Raw genomic sequence first — 20,436 nt, forward strand, 5'->3', positions numbered from 1 at the left:
CACAGCTGATCACATGACAGAGCCGACATCTTCGGCTCTTTCCATTGAACGGTGATCCGCTGTGTCACAGGCACACAGCGCACCACTGATCGCCACGCTGCTAACCCCCGGGGCGCGCACGCGCGGTTAAAGTGGGAGGATGTCATATGACGTCCTCCCAAAACGAGAGAACTGCCTTGCGCCCGTCATTTTCTTATATGGCGGGCGGGAAGTTGGTTAAAGGTATTTTTAATGAATGATTTTTGAATCGGTGTATAGCAGAACTTAAAGGGTGGGTTTTTATGTTTGTCCAGAGGTATCCTTTAATAAATTGTGCATATTCCCCCCCTACAGGTTCTTTCAACCCCCAGACTCTGGGCCTGTTCACATTGCTATATTTCTTCCTGGCCTGCTGGACCTATGGCTTGACTGTGTCTGCCGGTGTCTTTATCCCGTCTCTACTCCTTGGAGCCGCATGGGGACGACTCTTTGGAATCCTGTTGTCCAGTCTTTCTACTGAAACTATTGTAAGTCTCTTTTGGGAAGTTCTAATTTCTGTTTGTTAGGTGCACTTTCACTTCACCTTTTGACATTGGTGCCTTAAAATCTTGTTGACTCCCACACGTGTGGAAAATGCCAGCATTCTGTTCTAGTTATCGGCATCCACAGGTGACCATTTTAGGATTGCAAGGTATGCCCTGCCTATACATTGATACGTATAATTTCTTGAGATCTATACTACAGTTGCAGATTGTGCACCCCTGAAAAGAGTGTACGAGGACGTCTGCAGAGGACTTTGGCTGAAAAAAAAAACAAAGTCCACAAACACGATGCAGACTTTTTGCAGCCATCAAAAAAAAAATAAATTCAAAAGCAGAAGGAGCTTGTGTTATTTGAAGGATAGAGCAAAAAAACATGTACAGGACATTGCTGATGACCAGTGCCAAAAAAAGTGCAGAAATAGCGCTGACAAATTTCCTTCAAATCTTTCCATAAATTTAAATTGTCAAATTGCTGTACTATCTGCGGAGGTCATTATGGAAATGTCAACAGTCTACAGTGAATTGCAGCCAGTAAGCTATTGCTGCTTTTGTACTACCCCCTCTGCTGTCCGGAAAAGGGAATAACCTTTTCAAAACTGGTCATAGACTGATACCGGCGGCCAGGGTGAGGGACCTGCAGTGTACCTGATGTGTGTTGTTCCATAGGTTTGTGGGTGGTGAGAGGGATCTAGAGAACTCTCATATCACTGCCTATGCTCCTGTAATGAAAGAGAATGTTGGTAGAAAGGGAGGAGGCAACAAAGCCTGTCTGCTCCTTCAATGGTTACTGCAAGTAGCGTGTTGTAGTAATGTTAGTAGTCCCTGAACAGAACTACAAGGAGGTGTTAGGTGCATAGCAAAGCCTTCTGGGGTGCTTGATCCCAATTCCAGGAATTTCCATACTTCCACTTCAGATCCATGCTGATAGATTTTCAGTGCCTTCAAAGGTTTGATTAAAGTTTATGTACCATAAAAAAAGTTTGGGGGTTTATGTAAACCCTAACCATGAACTTCTATTTGCTCTCCTTTAATCTGTTAAATATAACACTGAAAGTGTCTCAAGATATATTTTAAATGTGCAAAAAATACCTGTTCTTGCCAGAAAGCTGTCCTGTGTGCTCTACCTTGTTATCTCAAGCATTGTTCTCAGACCTGCCTAGCTCTTTCTGTGGACTACAGATCACCCCCATGTCAGGGGTAAGCAAACTTTCAGAGTTTGAAATCTTCCTGGACAACATGGAGGAAATCAAAGATCCCCAGGAGAAAGGGGAGGGATTGCACCCTTAAAAAAAACAACTATCAAGCCCCCAGTAAAAACACAGCATAGTGTACTGTGCCCCTTCCACTAGTGTCCTGCGCTCCCCTTCACATAATTCCCCCGCAGTAGTTTCCCTGCCTGCCCCGCAGTAGTTTCCCTGCCTGCCCCGCAGTAGTTTCCCTGCCTGCCCCGCAGTAGTTTCCCTGCCTGCCCCGCAGTAGTTTCCCTGCCTGCCCCGCAGTAGTTTCCCTGCCTGCCCCGCAGTAGTTTCCCTGCCTGCCCCGCAGTAGTTTCCCTGCCTGCCCCGCAGTAGTTTCCCTGCCTGCCCCGCAGTAGTTTCCCTGCCTGCCCCGCAGTAGTTTCCCTGCCTGCCCCGCAGTAGTTTCCCTGCCTGCCCCGCAGTAGTTTCCCTGCCTGCCCCGCAGTAGTTTCCCTGCCTGCCCCGCAGTAGTTTCCCTGCCTGCCCCGCAGTAGTTTCCCTGCCTGCCCCGCAGTAGTTTCCCTGCCTGCCCCGCAGTAGTTTCCCTGCCTGCCCCGCAGTAGTTTCCCTGCCTGCCCCGCAGTAGTTTCCCTGCCTGCCCCGCAGTAGTTTCCCTGCCTGCCCCGCAGTAGTTTCCCTGCCTGCCCCGCAGTAGTTTCCCTGCCTGCCCCGCAGTAGTTTCCCTGCCTGCCCCGCAGTAGTTTCCCTGCCTGCCCCGCAGTAGTTTCCCTGCCTGCCCCGCAGTAGTTTCCCTGCCTGCCCCGCAGTAGTTTCCCTGCCTGCCCCGCAGTAGTTTCCCTGCCTGCCCCGCAGTAGTTTCCCTGCCTGCCCCGCAGTAGTTTCCCTGCCTGCCCCGCAGTAGTTTCCCTGCCTGCCCCGCAGTAGTTTCCCTGCCTGCCCCGCAGTAGTTTCCCTGCCTGCCCCGCAGTAGTTTCCCTGCCTGCCCCGCAGTAGTTTCCCTGCCTGCCCCGCAGTAGTTTCCCTGCCTGCCCCGCAGTAGTTTCCCTGCCTGCCCCGCAGTAGTTTCCCTGCCTGCCCCGCAGTAGTTTCCCTGCCTGCCCCGCAGTAGTTTCCCTGCCTGCCCCGCAGTAGTTTCCCTGCCTGCCCCGCAGTAGTTTCCCTGCCTGCCCCGCAGTAGTTTCCCTGCCTGCCCCGCAGTAGTTTCCCTGCCTGCCCCGCAGTAGTTTCCCTGCCTGCCCCGCAGTAGTTTCCCTGCCTGCCCCGCAGTAGTTTCCCTGCCTGCCCCGCAGTAGTTTCCCTGCCTGCCCCGCAGTAGTTTCCCTGCCTGCCCCGCAGTAGTTACCTCTGCTCCCCCCCCCCCCTCAACCCCACAACGGGGTCCTCTGCCCCTCCCCCCCCAAAGCAGTGTCCTGTGCTCCCCCCCCCCCCCCAAAGCAGTGTCCTGTGCTCCCCCCCCCCCAAAGCAGTGTCCTGTGCTCCTCCCCCCCCCCCCCCCCCAAAGCAGTGTCCTGTGCTCCTCCCCCAAAGCAGTGTCTTTTGTACCCCTTCACATCACATTAATACCACTTTAAGAAGAAAGGAGGGAGAACTGTTAGCAGTCCGGACCTAGGATAACGAGTGTGTTACTGGCAGGATCGCCAGGTAAACAAAAAGGAAGAAATTTAAATAGCCAACTAAATTTGAAGATTAGTAAACTGCACTATGCTTTTTTTTGTCTTGGGTTTAGATACACTTTAAGAACAGATGGCAGGTTATGATGGAATGAACATGCAGCTGCACTGTTTCTGAGTTAAGGTACAGGTTTAAAAAAATAAATGCACCTTGAGAACTCCTGTCCTCTTTCCTTGCCCAGCTCATGATATTTGGAAATAGAAAAGCACAACTCAGATTTAGGCAAAAGCAAAGTGTTTGCTGCAAAGGCAGCCCCAGAGTGGCACAATGTACATTCTCTGAAATTGTGTGAGTGTGGGGCCCTGCCTTGGAGAATGACCACCTACACATTTTAGATCGTCACTTGCTCTTTCAGAGAACAGTCGTGTATCACAGGACATATGCATGGATTCTGGACCTCAAAAGTTTCCCTTTTGTTTAAATCTGAGGTTTGTTCTTGTATTTCCAAATTCTCAGGGGGAGGCTGGGGAAAGAGCATGCACTGTCTGTTGTCAAAGTGCACCTACCCTTTAAAATGAACCTGACTCATACAGTCCCAAAAGCCTCACCAGTTTGGCATTTTGTACATACACATTCCATGATAATTGACATAATTGCATATATAGAACAGAACAGGAATGGACCATTTTCTAACAGCCATTTCATTTTTTTCCAGATTTTTCCTGATTTCCATATTCTATTCTATATGCTAGGATTGAGGAGTGGCTACACACAGGAGCTCAACTTAAGAGTTCACCTTTACAAAAAAAAATACCTATGCAGATAAGAGGTGTCTGTAGATAAAAACAAACTTTGCAGATATGAGTAAAATTGAATAATGTCCTTGCTATAGGCCATTTACATACCTCCTGAAGCCTGACTGGATAACTCCCAGGATGTCTCTAAATAAGACCTAGTCATTAGTGCTCACCACCACCACCACAGGAGTGAGCACTTTGATTCAAAACTGTGCTTATTCTCCCCTGATGCAGTAGCTCTGAGCTCAGCATTTTGATAGCTCACTTTTGTGATTGTGGAGCTGAGCAATAACGACTAGGTGTAATACAAATGCTGGGTGCAATAACTAAAAGCAAGTCCACAACATCAACAGGTAGTCACACACAGGTACTTTTTATACCATTACATATTCTACGCATGTGAAAGACCCACTGCCCAATGAATACCTGCCCTGGCACATCATAGCATTCACTCGGCACTCCAAGAAATAACAGAATCCAACTGCAATATTCTTGCACTGTCAAAACCTCCACTTTTATTATCTCACGACACACCGGAGGATATATCTTATAGTCATCACAATCTGCATAATAGCACATGCCAATAATAATGTGAGCAGTACAGCATGAAATAAACACATTATTTGACAGTGTCACAGTATAGAATTGATACATTACCAAAGCGATGTTAGATGCTGGAAGGAACAAATCACATCCTGAACCTTACTGCCCAGGGGGGTCACGGGGAAGCCGTAAGCGCGACCGATTGATAAGCCCATATAGCCTTGACAAAAGTCCCAGCATCAGAGCGTCCCGTCATGCATGGAATGGCTTCCTAATCGATGTCCCTTGGACTCCCAGCTTTTAAACCATTTTTCTAGAAGCTTTCCAATAGTGGGCGGGCGCCACACCCACCACAGGAGGGGCTAGCAGAAGTGTCCCGCGAGGATAACCGAGTCAAGCTCAACCACCATATTGATCCCACATCGTTATCTGAAAAGTCACATTTTTGCTTCTTATCTACCCTAAATTTCTTCTCATCTACCCCAAACCTCTTCTCATCTACCCTAAACTTAAAGATTTCTAACTTCTCAAGCAGGTAGACATCTTTATACAGGTTTTTATCTTCTAATGTGAGGTTACTAGATGTCATCAATGCGTTCAATTCCATAAACAAGTTTTTATCTTGCTATAAAGAGGAATATCTTGTGCCTCTGTTCCTTGGGCTTAGAGAAATGACATTAGTCACCTCTCATGCTCCTGGCATTTGGGCAACAATGCTTTATTGTAAAAATTACCTAAGAAACAAAGGGTCCAAGGCTAACACATTTCATAGGTATTACACTAGGCAATGCCCCAACAACACCCTGGGAGTATTCCAGTCAGGCTTCAGGAGGTATGTAAATGGATTACTTCTATAGCACAGGCATTATTTAGCTTTAGCCAGAGCTGCACAGTTTTTATCTACAGATGTCCCTTTTCTGCATAGGCAGTTTTTTTTTTTTGGTAAAGGTGAACTAACCCTTTAAACTACTTTTGTGAATGGCAGTTTGAGTAACACAAAAACATTTGCAGTTTCTCAGCAGTTTGAATTTTGTGCACCAAGAGTGAATGCGCTTTTTTGATTGTCTTGCGTAGGCATGGGCCGATCCTGGGAAATACGCTCTGATGGGAGCAGCCGCACAGCTAGGTGAGTGTGTTATGTGTAAGTCATGACTACATTTATTTTACAGCAACGCCATAAATTGTGCTTTCTGAAAATTGGCTGTAGTTTTGTTTTAGAGCCGAATTCCAGTCTTCACAGCTAAATACAGAGATGAAATGCTAGGAAGCGGTTTTATCTGCCAACAAACTTATATTTCTGTCCATTCAGTCCTGAGATATAGTTGGCTCTGCTAGACAGCGCAGACCTTTCTGGCATGGCAGGAGACCTGATTTTGCACTGCTGCAGTTCATTTACGACGTACAGGGTCTTGTCCCTCCCCCAGCCTGTGACTGGACAGTGAAAGGAGAAGCTGCAGACTGATGAGCTCATCTCTCTGTCATATATCAAAAGGATAGACAGGCGCGTGGAATATGCAGTCCGCATAGTCTTTTAGATAGATGGACGGGAGGGTAGACAGTCTAAATACCAGGGCCAGCTGAGGTAGAGTGAAGCAAAAACTCTAAATTGGACAAAAACAGAGGGAAAGAACACAGCGCCTCTACGTGTAGACTGTATGACAGCTTTAACCCCTAGACGCCGAGCGCACGCAAATATGCGGCCTCTGGACGTCTTCACGCCGAGTTGCCACATATTTGCGTGTCATTAGAAAATACATGTGTGCTGAGAGCATGCGCGCTCCCAGCACATCTGTCCGTGACTCATGGAAAGGTCCCGATATCCCCTTGCGATCAGGACCTTTTCCGATCATGTGATGGCGAATCACGGCGATCACATGACCCTAAAACCCCGCCTGCCTCCTGGCTTCTGAAACTCTTAAAGGGCCAGGAGGCGCCGGCACAAAGGGGTTAATGATTAAAACAGTAAGTTTAACAACTCGCATCTTCTAAATGACAGACAGGCTCATATGGGTTTGCAGTGCGCCTCATAGCCAGATGGTAGAACCGAGGTGAGAATTTCATATAGAATGGATGCCGGCTGGTCCCTCTCAATTCTGGAATCACCGTTAAGATATCCTCAAAAGTGATTCTAAAGGTTTTATTTTTTTTTTGTAAAATAACAAACATGTTATATTTACCTACTGTGTGCAGTAGTTTTGCACAGAGTAGCCCAGATCCTCCACTTCTCAGGTCCCCCACATGTTCTCCTGGCTCCTCTTGTCTGTCAGGAGCCCCCACAGCAAGCAGCTTGCTATGGGGACACCCGATTATCCGTGTGTTCATTCATACACGTAGCCGTGGATCAGCCCCGCCCCCTTGCTGTCTCCGCCAATGCTGCTTTCCGTGGGGGCACCCGCCGAAGAGGAGGGGTTTGGGACACCGGCAAGGAACCCCCGTAGGAGAGAATCAGGGCTGCTCTGTGCAAAAGCATTGCACAGAGCAGGTAAGTATGGACATGTTCGTTATTTTAATAAAAAAGACAAAAACTAAGGTTTAATGACACTTTAACAATAGAGGTTATAATATGTATTGAGTGTTGTTGTACATTTTGTATTAAGGGTCATGTTAAAGTATAATATTCATGGCATCTTGTCCTCCGCAGGCGGCATAGTACGGATGACGCTGAGTTTAACAGTCATCATGGTCGAAGCCACGGGAAACGTCACCTACGGTTTTCCCATCATGCTTGTTCTCATAACAGCCAAAATAGTTGGAGATATCTTTGTTGAGGTGAGGGTGACTAGATTTGATAATTCTTTGTGTTCTCTTTTTTTCTTGTATGTCATTTGATGTTTTGCTGACAATGACCTGCATATGAGATGTTGGTGACCCTTGTGCTGTCCTGTCTCTCAGGGTCTGTATGATCTCCATATCAAGCTGCAGAGTGTCCCATTCTTGCACTGGGAAGCTCCAGTCACTTCTCATTCTCTCACTGCTAAGTAAGTACAGAGATCCTGGTGCATAAGACAAACAGGGGATGATTGGAGTTTCTTTTGCAGACATTTTCCTTTAAAACAGAAATCTCTGTGATAATTGGCAATTCTAAGATGTGTTTTTTTTTTTTTTTTTGATAAAAAAAAAACTTGGTGTGGTTGTTATGGAAGCATTAATTTTCTTTCATGAAGTAGCCTAAAGAGGAACTTCCATAATACCTGTAATATCTAAAATGGCACGCATAAAAATGTTGTTGCATGACATTTATAATAGACATACTTAAGCCAGCCATAGTTTGATCGAAATTCAGCTGAATTCTGCTGAAGCAGCTGAATTTCGCTCAAACTATGGGCAGGCTACTCTTACTGAAGTCAGTCTATTGATTGACTTCAGTACAACCAGCCTGTTGGGATTTATTCGTACAATTACTGCTGAGCACTATTGTATTCTGACAGCGAAGAAATCTCCCGCTGTCAATACAATAGTGCGGCGGGAGGGTTTCTCTTATCAACACTGTGAATTCATACATGTGCAATTTGAAGCTCCATTTTCACAGCTAATTGACAAAGTATCGGTTCAGGTCAGGTTATGTCAGGATCAGGGCAGGTTATATCAGGATCAGGAGAGAAAACTGGCCTGAAATCATGTTCACAAACTCATGACGTGCGATTCAGAAGCTGTTCCTATAGAAGTCGCATTGAAGTCAATGAGCCTGTAATTCTCACCTAAAATGGACCTCTCTACTCAGAAGCAATCTCTTTTTCAATCCGTACTATCAGTGCATTTGGACGTATGTGAACAGGCACCATAGGAAGCAATGTCATTACACGTCATGCGGATGGATGCAGTTCAAACCACATCCAATCCGCATATATGTAAACCGGCTCTAAATGTGTTGATGGGGAAATCGGGTGATTTTTTTTTTTAATTTTTTTTTTTTCTTTCAACCGGTGGTTGAAATAGAGAAAATTACTTCATGTATGGCCCAGCTTACCCTTCCATGCAAGCCAACGTTATTGTCCATTCCAGTGAACGTTTCGAACTGCCTTGACTTCAATGCCTCTATCCTCTGTAAGGGCATCTGGTGATCCGGCTGCTTCGTTTTCTAAGCCGGCCCCATTGATGACGCACCACTAATGCCGTGCATATGCACTCAAAGCTTGAGCTATGATGTAGCCCATACTAGGGCAATTTGTAGACAATATGATTCCCTGGCTAGAGTTCTGGGTGTGCATGTGTGAGATTGCTAAAGGAGAATGTCACCAGCACACCGAGGATCACCAATATGGGTCCAAAAGTTTTAATGAACGATCACATAGTTACAGCAAGGCAACTACGCTGGTCCTGCGAGACTCCGAAACGTTGCCTTGCTGTAACTATGCGATCGTTCATTAAAACCTTTGGACCCATATTGGTGATCCTCGGTGTGCTGGTGACATTCTCCCTTGCTGATTCTGTTTGTTTCCAGCCAATGGTCACTTCATCACCCACTTATACACACAGCCATTTTTGTAACGCAGGAACGCGTGCGTTTGGATTGTACACTTGCATGTGTGGGATTGGTGGCACGTTGGCCATGAAATTATATTTTTACGTTGGCATAGTATCGCCAATGTCACCCGATCAAGAAGAAAATATCGCAAGAACTTTGAATTGGCTGACGGCTCTGGGGATTTAAGACAGTCATATCCCAAGAGTCTGCAGGAAGCGCAACCTACGTCATTCTCACCTATGCTGGTCATTCTCACCTATGCTGGTCCTGTGAGACCCTGAAACGTTGCCTTGCTGTAACTATGTGATCACCTATGCTGGTCATTCTCACCTATGCTGGTCATTCTCACCTATGCTGGTCATTCTCACCTATGCTGGTCCTGCTGTATCGCAAGAACTTTGAATTGGCTGACGGCTCTGGGGATTTAAGACAGTCATATCCCAAGAGTCTGCAGGCAGTGCAACCTATGTCATTCTCACCTATGCTAGTCATTCTCACCTACGCTAGTCATTCTCACCTATGCTAGTCATTCTCACCTATGCTAGTCATTCTCACCTATGCTAGTCATTCTCACCTATGCTAGTCATTCTCACCTATGCTAGTCATTCTCACCTATGCTAGTCATTCTCACCTATGCTAGTCATTCTCGCCTATGCTAGTCATTCTCACCTATGCTAGTCATTCTCACCTATGCTCGTCATTCTCACCTATGCTGGTCCTGCGAGACTCCAAAACGTTGCCTCGCTGTAACTGTGATCACCTATGCTGGTCATTCTCACCTATGCTGGTCATTCTCACCTATGCTGGTCCTGCGGTATTGCAAGAACTTTGAATTGGCTAACGGCTCTGGGGATTTCAGACAGTCATATCCCAAGAGTCTGCAGGCAGCGCAACCTATGTCATTCTCACCTATGCTGGTCATTCTCACCTATGCTGGTCCTGCGAGACTCCAAAACGTTGCCTTGCTATAACTATGTGATCACCTATGCTGGTCATTCTCACCTATGCTGGTCCTGCGAAACGTTGCCTTGCTGTAACTATGTGATCGTTCATTAAAACTTTTGGGCACATATTGGTGGTCCTCTGTGTGCTGGTGACATTCTCCCTTTCTGATTCTGTTGGGTTCCAGCAGACGGTCGCTGCAGCACCCATTCATACACACAGCCATTTTTAACGCAGGAACGTGTGCGTTTGGATTGTACACTTGCATGTGTGGGATTGGTGGCACGTTGGCCATGAAATTATATTTTTACATTGGTATAGTATCGCCAATGTCACCCGATCAAGAAGGAATTATTGCAAGAACTTTGAATTGGCTGACGGCTCTGGGGATTTAAGACATTCATATCCCAAGAGTCTGCAGGCAGTGCAATCTACTTCATTCTCACCTAGGTGAGAAATATATAAGTTAGCGGAACAGAACAAGAAAAAAAAGTATTTTAAGTAAAAAAAGGTTAGCAAGTGGTATGCAGTTTTGTAAAGTCAAGGGTAAACAGTGATATTAGCTCAAGTGGGGCATAATAGGTGAAAGGTCACCTTTTAAGATGGGCAGAAATTCCCTGAGATTGATAGGTCATCGTCTTTGGAGTGGCAGGACCTGATGTGATACATGTCCAGGGATGACAGGAGGGCATATTGGGTACTTTGGTCCAAAATTCTTCTTCAGCACAGGGATGGATCAGGTTGGCTCTGAAGGAAATTTTCCAACAAATTTAAAATCCCCTTGTAAGATAAGAAGTGTCTCTTAAGTGCTAGAAACCGCCAAGTCCTAACACAATGAAGAGCTGTACTGTTATTCTCAATAGGTTTATGGCCTTCCTAATTTATCACATTATAAGCCCTGGTTCACACTGATGCGGTCTGGAATTTGCAGCGTTTTCAGTGCGAATTCCCCACCGCATCAAAATCGCACCCCGTTCAATGCGAACCGCTGCGGGTGTGTATGTTATGTTAACAACACCCCGAAAGTGGTCCACAAAACGCAGTGCGATGTGCAGGATCGGATCGCATAGGTGTGAATACCCATGCTATCCGATTCTAGTGTGGACATAGAAAAGGGTTCTGCACCTTTTTTGGTGCAGGTGCGGTGCGATTAGAACCATACAAAATGTATGCCTCCCACCGCACACAAATCGCATGTGATTTGCACAGGAATGCGGTGTGGTTCCTGTGCGAATCACGTGACATACCGCACATATGTGAACTTAATTCAGAAGTTTAATACTGATTAACATGAGGTAAGATCAGAGGGGAAAAAAGAAGTACAGCATGCTCTGTAGTTTGAGGTTTGCCACTTGTGTAATCTTATCATAGATATAATTCACAGGAAACTGTGTCTGTTCTGGTGATTTGTGGTTTGGCTTTCAGAATATTCGACCTTCTCTAGTCTGTACGTCTGTATCTGATGTATAGCTGATTCTTTCTGAACTGAAACATTGAGGTTTAACAAGCTTGAAATCCTCCATAACGGATAATAGAATGGGGCTTTGTACATTGTGGATTTTGAAGGAATATGCTTGGCAATCTTCGCATTTTAAATTTATTTCTACTCAAAGTGAAAAATAAAAATCCGTTTTTAATGGATATTCCAAGTGCAGCTAATGATTCATAATCTTTCGTCCTCCAAGAACATGCAAGAACTGCAGATGAGCAGGGGCAATATGGGGCAGTTATAGATGAGCAGGGACAATATGGGGCGGTTATAAATGAGCAGGGACAATATGGGGCGGTTATAGATGAGCTAGGACAATAAAAGGCTGTTTTTAGATAAACTAAGACAAAATAAGGGGAGTAAAGCCCATACACACAATGAAAATATTGGACAAATGATAGTGGGGTTTTTTTTTGCATGCTAGTCTCCATATTGTAAGTGGAGAGGTTGCTAAAGTTACAAAAACTCTTGTACAGAACAGAATACAGAAAAAAAAATTGAAGGTGATGTAATGTATTTGTATTGTATTTTCGGACAAAAACTGTACTGATTAAACAAAAATCGTACTGGTATTGTACGAGAAAGAAATGTGTGCTTGTCCCTTTGATTAATTTCAGATGACAGCTGTGTACTAACGATCAGATTATTATACTATCGCTTTGAAAGCGGTATTTTTTGTACGATTTTCTGTTTGTGTGTACTAAGCTTTTGAGATGAGCTAGGGCAATTGGAAGGTTGCGGATGGGCTAGGACAGTGCAACGGTTGCGGATGGGCTAGGACAGTGCAACGGTTGCGGATGGGCTAGGACAGTGCAACGGTTGCGGATGGGCTAGGACAGTGCAACGGTTGCGGATGGGCTAGGACAGTGCGAAGGTTGCGGATGGGCTAGGACAGTGCGAAGGTTGCGGATGGGCTAGGACAGTGCGAAGGTTGCGGATGGGCTAGGACAGTGCGAAGGTTGCGGATGGGCTAGGACAGTGCGAAGGTTGCGGATGAGCTAGGACAGTGCAACGGTTGCGGATGGGCTAGGACAGTGCGAAGGTTGCGGATGGGCTAGGACAGTGCAACGGTTGCGGATGGGCTAGGACAGTGCAACGGTTGCGGATGGGCTAGGACAGTGCAACGGTTGCGGATGGGCTAGGACAGTGCGAAGGTTGCGGATGGGCTAGGACAGTGCGAAGGTTGCGGATGGGCTAGGACAGTGCGAAGGTTGCGGATGGGCTAGGACAGTGCGAAGGTTGCGGATGGGCTAGGACAGTGCGAAGGTTGCGGATGGGCTAGGACAGTGCGAAGGTTGCGGATGGGCTAGGACAGTGCGAAGGTTGCGGATGGGCTAGGACAGTGCGAAGGTTGCGGATGGGCTAGGACAGTGCGAAGGTTGCGGATGGGCTAGGACAGTGCGAAGGTTGCGGATGGGCTAGGACAGTGCGAAGGTTGCGGATGGGCTAGGACAGTGCGAAGGTTGCGGATGGGCTAGGACAGTGCGAAGGTTGCGGATGGGCTAGGACAGTGCGAAGGTTGCGGATGGGCTAGGACAGTGCGAAGGTTGCGGATGGGCTAGGACAGTGCGAAGGTTGCGGATGGGCTAGGACAGTGCGAAGGTTGCGGATGGGCTAGGACAGTGCGAAGGTTGCGGATGGGCTAGGGCGATTGGAAGGTTGCGGACGGGCTAGGACAGTGCGAAGGCCGCGGACGGGCTAGGGCAATTGGAAGGTTGCGGACGAGCTAGGACAGTGCGAAGGCCGTGGACGGGCTAGGACAGTGCGAAGGCCGCGGACGGTCTTATGTGAATGCGAAGAAGACAATGTAAAGAAGTTATAGATGCCCTGGAATGATATGACGTGTCATGGATGAGCTTAGGACATTATGAAGAGGTTAAGAGATGAGGGATTTAACAGCGCATGACCTGATAGCATTCAAGAAATACCAATGAACCAACAGTGGAGACTATTTAATGTCCAGATATGGTTAGGAGTTATATTTTTATGTAATTAATATTCTCTATACAGGGATAATTCTGCTCACGATTTTATTATCCTCATTCTATGATACATTAAACCTGACAAGCTTGTGTGGTGCTGTGCCCAAAATAAAGAATAAAAACATATGAAGGTTTGAAGGATTGTCAGTCACCAAGCACCCACGCTGTCACATGGAAAGAAGGGGAATGAGTCGTGCTGTTCTATACATGGATGTACATTCATGCAATTAAGCTTCCCTGGTCCAATAGAAAAGCTGAGGAATACAGGAAAGAAGCTGCTAGGAGAGATGCAATAAAGTGAACTTCTTCCTTTGCCCTGCATAGACAAATCATGGTTTCACTAGGGTGTTGGTGCGCAATACTACCTATTTTGTATCAGCCTTGTTCGTTCATCTACTGTGTGCTTTTTTTTTTTTTTTTGAGGGAGGTAATGAGCACACCAGTCACCTGTCTACGACGGAAAGAGAAAGTGCGTCTCATCGTAGACATCCTGAGCGACACTTCATCAAACCACAACGGATTCCCGGTTGTAGAAAATAGTTCTGGACAGGTGAGGACAGACCACTGTGTAGTGATCATAGTGCGAAGTTAATATCAGGAATAAAAGGTTGATTCTTCAGGGCGCACAGGAGCTCTAAAGTGTGGCTTACCATTTGTGTACTGCGTGTTTAATAAATATAGGAGCTCCCTGGGCACACAGTGGAGAAATCTTCCAGCAGTATGTATTGTCACCTTGTGGTCCCTGCAGTTTTGTCCTGTTAAATTGTAATGTATTAAAGCTGAAGTTCTTTGTAAAAAGTGAAGGCACACTACGAGTGAAGTCTAGTGAGGTGCATGGCATCTCTTGGACGTCTGTCTATTATTTTTATCTGACAGGTTTATAGTACTCCTTGGAAGATGGTTATCACTTTATTCCTGGGAGCCTGATCCTTCTGATCTCTGCATCTTCAGTAGTAGAGTCGCTGCAGCTGCAATGCCCGCCCCTTCTTTCCTCCTGCCTAATCACTGAAGCCTTTGTATTATATGAACTCAATCACAAAATACAAAGACTTCTGTGAATGGGCATCAGAGGGGAGGGGTGGGCATAGCTGTTTTTTGTGCTTCTCTCTCCTCAGATCCCAGAGTGTCTCTCCGGTATAAACCTTTCAGATGTAAATACTAGAGTGAAGTCCAGGAGATGTCATGGACCTCGTTGCACTTAAAGTGGAAACTTAGTCAGAAAATTAAGCCCTGCTAGATCACTTTATGCTGGCCCCTTTTGAAGGTACAGCTATGTAAAACACTTAAAATAAGTGCTTATACAGTTTAAAATCCAGTAATACACTGTCCTCACCCTGATCTGCACATGCTCATTTAATCTGTTTTTTGGCAATGTGCAGAAAATCAGAGCTGCTAGAGCTCAGTCTGCTGATAGGCCAAAGATTTACTGCTGCTCAGGGGCTCCTGGCTTCAGTGAAACGGCAGCTTCCAGCAAGAAGAAAGAGGAACAATGCTGGAAGCAATTAGCAGCACAAACTAATTCTGGTAGTATAATTATTAATGTGGAATGTATGTTCCTTGCTAAAGAAAATTTATTTTTTATCAAGTTGTTATTGGTAAAGTTCAGCTTTTATTCATCCCAGGCAGTTATTACCTTTTGTATCAATTGACCCTCCCTTTTAGATTGTAAGCTCTAATGAGCAGGGCCCTCTGTTTCCTACTGTATTAAATTGTATTGTAAGTACTGTCTGTCCTCACATAGTAAAGCGCTGCTCAAGCTGTTGGCACTATATAAATCCTGTATTATAATAATAATAATAATAGTGTGCCTTCACTTCCTACAAAGAGGCTGAATTCCTGGAATTCAGCTTTAAACTTTGCTGATGTGTTCACTTGTCCAAAGGCTCCAGTAGCTAGTAGTTTTCCTTGCCTAGGTGTATACATGGAAATAAAGATGGAATAGATAGGGTATATATATATAGAGATAGATAAAAATATATATATAGAGAGAGAGAGCTATAGATATATAAATATATAGATAGATATATATAGATAGAGAGAGGGAGATAGATATATATATATATATATATATATATATATATCTATATCTATATCTCCCTCTCTCTATCTATATATATCTATCTATCTATATATAGATAGATAGAGAGATATATATATATAGATATATATATATATATATATATATATATATATATCTATCTCCCTCTATCTATATCTATCTATCTATCTATCTATATATATATTCTCTCAAAATACAATATAGAAGGGATTTGTATATACAAATAATCCCTATAACTAATCACTCTATACAGTGTACGGTCCCCAAAACCTGGGCCAATCGTAGTAACCCCAGACAAATCCTGTCTCAGTGTTATTCTATTCTAAGTGAAGCTGCCCCTAATTAAGTGTGATTAACACTTACAACATGCAAATAAAATATAAATAGGCGCTACATTTGCTCAAACAATAAACTGTAAAAAATCAAAAAATATATAAAAATATATAAAAAGAAAGGGTGGTTCCCTATATAACCAAAGACGCATTTGACCACCATAACTGGGGTCAAAGGATCTGGTAAGTGCGTAATCTACACTTCACGGTTATGAACACGCAGTGAAGATCACAGTCACATTTATTTTTATATATATTTTGTTTGTTTTTTTTTCACATTTTTTTTATTTTTTTACACTCTTTGGAATTTTCTATTCTGTTTTGGGACAGTTACAAGAGTTGTCATTATATTATACTTCACTATTGGTTGAATTGCTATATGGTGGGGTTACAATATCTTTTTGGTCTAAGCACAGTTAGCCGCCCACGGCTACATCACCCTGAATGCACCCGATCTTGTCTGATCTTGGAAGCTAAGCAGGGTCGGATCTGAATGGGGGACCGCCTGGGAATACCAGGTGTTGTAGTCCTAAATTTTTTTTTTTGCATGGACCAAAATTGAGATAATCCTCAGGTGGTACTAATTTTGTACTTATTTTACTATATGAAGTTTATTGTTTGGGCAAATGTAGCACCTATCTATTTATATCTAATATTATATCTATTTATATTTTAGGTGTATACTTAGACCTGAATGGTCAGCACATATCCTGGAACAGAAAGTGCTGTCTGTTTACCTTTTTTTTTTTTTTTTTAATGTATACTTTGATGTAATGTTTTTAATGGATGTTGCGGCAGGTACAACTGAATGTGGTGACCACTGTTTTTTTTTGTTTTTTTTTTTTAAGGGGCTTGTAACAGAAATGTGGGAACTTGATTGCTAAAGATCACTGCTATTAAAACCACTTAAAAGGGATTATAATAGCAATGATCTCCAAGAAGGATTATAATAGCAATGATCTCCAACAACCTATCTTAAAGGATAAGTTCACCTTTTGACCAAAAATGATAAATGCACTTTTTTTTTTTTTGGCAGGTAAAAAATGTGCATTTATTATTTTTTGTTGCAGGAGCCTGTAAAGCATTACACCAGCAAGCAGAAGATCGCTGGTGCCATGCAGGTCTCCTGCAGACCTGTCACTATATCTGCTTGCTCGTATGGGTGAGCAGATATACTGACCGGAAGAATCAATGAACTACCATGGTGATCCACAGCGCTGCAGTAGTTCATTGAGAACTGCAAGCTGACAGCCGGTAAGGCTGTCAGGACTAGTAGATCATCATTTACAGAACACTGTGGATGAATGACATGGCTGCATGGGCGGAGCCTTGCAAGGCTGCGATTTTTCTTTTTTTTTTTTTTTTAAGTAGCCAATTGTACTGGGAACTTCTCAAAGTATTTCTGTCAGAGGGAGGAGGGGCAGCAGCTGCAGCATGGGGAACATGTTACATGTTCAACCCTAAAAAAGCAGGGGTGGACTGACCATTAGGAAACTCGGGCACTGCCCGAGGGCCCGGGATCAGTAGGGGGTCCCATGAGATGCCCCTGGTACCTTTTTCATAGGCTTTTTTGAGTTTGGGAAAGGACACAGGGGCCCCATGATCCCCTATTGCCCGGGGGCCCCATGAGTTGTCAGTCCGCCCCTGTCCCAAAGGTGAACTTAATGCGATACTTAACGTAGTATTAAACCCAACAACAAAAATGTACTATGTTGCATCATGTGGTGGCTGCATTCTTTTTCTCCTTTATTTTCACATGATGATGTGGTCAGTAATTTATTTTTGTTTGTTTTTTGGGGGGGGGGGGGGTTTCCCCAACATCCTGTAAAAGACCAAGCTGTCCAGCTAAAGTGGTAATTAGAGGGTTGGGACATAGTAAAGTTTAAAAAAAAAAAAAAAAAAATTTAAAAAGTCCATCTAGTGCAGCCAAGAAAAAAATAAAAAAACAAATCGAAAACTTCCATATACACTATCGTATGCCAACAGTTGATTCAAATGAAGACAAAAAAAAAAAACCAAAACAATAATGCATGGCCCAGTTTGCTCCAGCGGCAGAAAAAATATTCAAACCATTTAACACTGGCAGGCGTGCTTACAATGGTCAGCTTTTGTTCATTGAGGTCAAACCTTTTTCCCAAAAAGGAGAAAAAAAACAGTGGCTTTAATTGCTTATAAATTGATAGCTGAAGTTTGGTTTAAAATTGTTAGTCAAGTCCATCTGTATATGCCAGTCTAAGCTGGCAACACATTATACATTTTTTTTTTTTTGTACAATTTCCTTTAGATTTACCAGAACCGTATAATATGAGGTCAAACTTAAACATTTTCAAATGTTATGCAATCAGGGAGGCCCTTGTACTACATAATTGAAGGTAAATCTAAAATCTGAACAAGAAAATTGTATAATGTGTAGCCAGCACTGCCCTCCTCCTGACTGACAGTGCTGCTGTCCAAGGGTGTCTCTGTTGCTCCTCCATCTGTTGTGCAGGGTGAAACAAAGCCTAAAGAAAAAAACGAATGCAGCCATCACATCCAAATATTGTTATATATATTTTTTTTATTTGCTTTTCGGTTTAAATCCGCTTTAAATCTTCAGCTTTGTCGACTCTGGGCTCTCAGACCATCCCCGTCATCATGTTTTCAATGTCTGCTTTCCCAAATCCACAGTCTGACCGTATCCTGTAGCCAGGGGCAGACTGACCATTTGGAAACTTGGTCACTGCCCGAGGGCCCGGGGTCAGTAGGGGGCCCCATGAGATCCCCTATTGCCTGGGAGCCCCATGAGTTCTCAGTCCGCCCCTGCCTGTAGCATCATTTTATACTGCATATTATGTGTGGCCCTTTAATGGTGTCAGGTGGTTTTCCTTTGCTTTACAGTCTCTCTCTGTTTTTTTTTTTCTTTTCTTTTACAGCCACCACGATTGTGTGGACTGATCCTGAGATCCCAGCTGATCGTTCTTCTCAAACATAAGGTACTGCATGAGCCCTTTGTTTCTGGAATGTCATACAGTATTGCCTACAGATGACACTAGTAGTGTGGATACTTGATGTGATTGACATCCTCTTCTCTGTAGGTGTTTGTAGAGAGGGAGAACATGAGCCTAAATCTAAGGCGGTTAAAGCTGAAAGATTTCCGAGATGCTTACCCCCGCTTCCCACCAATCCAGTCCATACATGTGTCACAGGACGAGCAGGACTGTCTGATGGATCTCTCTGAGTTCATGAATCCCACACCATACACGGTGCCCCAGGTGGGTCCATTCTATCTGATATTTTAACTGTGTACACATTTATTCTCATCTGAACCCTAAGGTGGGGTGATGACCAGGGGCGTATTTACCACAAGGCACTTGCCTAGGGAGGCATTTTTCAGGGGGGCAGCACCTCCCACCAGAAGAAGGGATGAAAGAAGGGATACGTGCTACATGGGAACCAGGTGGGATCCGAGAGAGAGGCTGCGGGCTGCTTGATGATGTATTTAGAGCCTGGTTCTCATTCCTGGGGATGTCCGGAGGTGAAGATGAGTGTCTTTCTCTCTATCGCCGTGGGGTGGGGGTAGTGGAAGGCTCTCCCAGGTGGGGGGGCAGGGGTGTTGTTGGTCAATGCAATGTCAGGCTCTCTCCATGAGAGGGGGAGGGGGGGGTTGTTGGTCGTTGTCTGTGGGGGCAGACAATTTTTGTGTTGCCTAGGGCAGCACAAAACCTGAATACACCAATGGTGATGACCAGACTTTCTTGTGTGGGTCAGCTATGGGCCTGGGCCTCGTGTGTGGGCTGGCCATGGGCCACTTGTACAGGTTCTAACTAAGGCACCCTATAGATCTGAGATGACTGTAGGGCTATAGGCACAAGGCATACATATGCACACTAGACCAAAACTGTGCACATGTATGCGTCAGTCATTCCATGAAGGACATGGACTTGTCCATGGCTGGTTTTAGCAAGCTCAGAGCTCTGTGGTAACCAATTTTTATTAAACCCATTAGTAGAATGGCCAGGCTTATAGACTTGCATGGCTAGTAATTCAGCCATAGACTTAAAGGGTCGGTCTACCCAAAATAGATAAATGAATCTTCCGCCACTGTCCTTTATGTCCTGTAGACTCCAGCAATGATTGGTTGGTGTTTCTGGCACAGCACCAACTGCTATATTATCTGCTCTCTCCTGCTAAATATATATATTCATTATAATGGTAAAGAGGAAGTCTTAGCATTAATGGTTTCCCATTCTTAATCCACTGCGAGGGCGTAACCGTTACGACTTTTTTTTTTTTTTTTCTTCTGAAAACTTAATTAAAAAAATCCTTTGAAAGGGAGAGAGGAAATGTCAGCAATAAAAGATTACTTGCTGGTCATGTAAAGAAAAAAAAAAATATCTGTGCTTCAGAAGCTACAGTATATGACCAACCATCTGCAGGTACAATTAATTATTTTTATTATTTCAGGTACTTATATAGCGGCGTCAATTTACGCCGCGCTTTACATATATATTGTACAT

At 44.4% G+C, this 20,436-nt stretch overlaps 1 protein-coding gene across 1 annotated transcript in view; it reads left to right on the top strand.

Annotated features, from left to right (window-relative positions):
- Nucleotides 1-20,436, top strand: part of CLCN7 (Cl-/H+ antiporter 7) — a 102,659-nt gene that overhangs the window by 70,720 nt on the left and 11,503 nt on the right. The window contains exons 17-23 of the mRNA XM_089694109.1: nt 334-506; nt 5,746-5,797; nt 7,313-7,440; nt 7,564-7,649; nt 13,973-14,099; nt 18,853-18,912; nt 19,015-19,191. Coding sequence (XP_089550235.1) covers nt 334-506; nt 5,746-5,797; nt 7,313-7,440; nt 7,564-7,649; nt 13,973-14,099; nt 18,853-18,912; nt 19,015-19,191 — 803 coding nt within the window. The remainder of the gene's footprint in view (nt 1-333; nt 507-5,745; nt 5,798-7,312; nt 7,441-7,563; nt 7,650-13,972; nt 14,100-18,852; nt 18,913-19,014; nt 19,192-20,436) is intronic.

Source organism: Staurois parvus, unplaced genomic scaffold (genome assembly GCF_062004578.1).
Source record: "Staurois parvus isolate SC_StPar_1 unplaced genomic scaffold, SC_StPar_1.0 ptg000649l, whole genome shotgun sequence".
In the NCBI taxonomy this organism is placed as follows: domain Eukaryota; kingdom Metazoa; phylum Chordata; class Amphibia; order Anura; family Ranidae; genus Staurois; species Staurois parvus.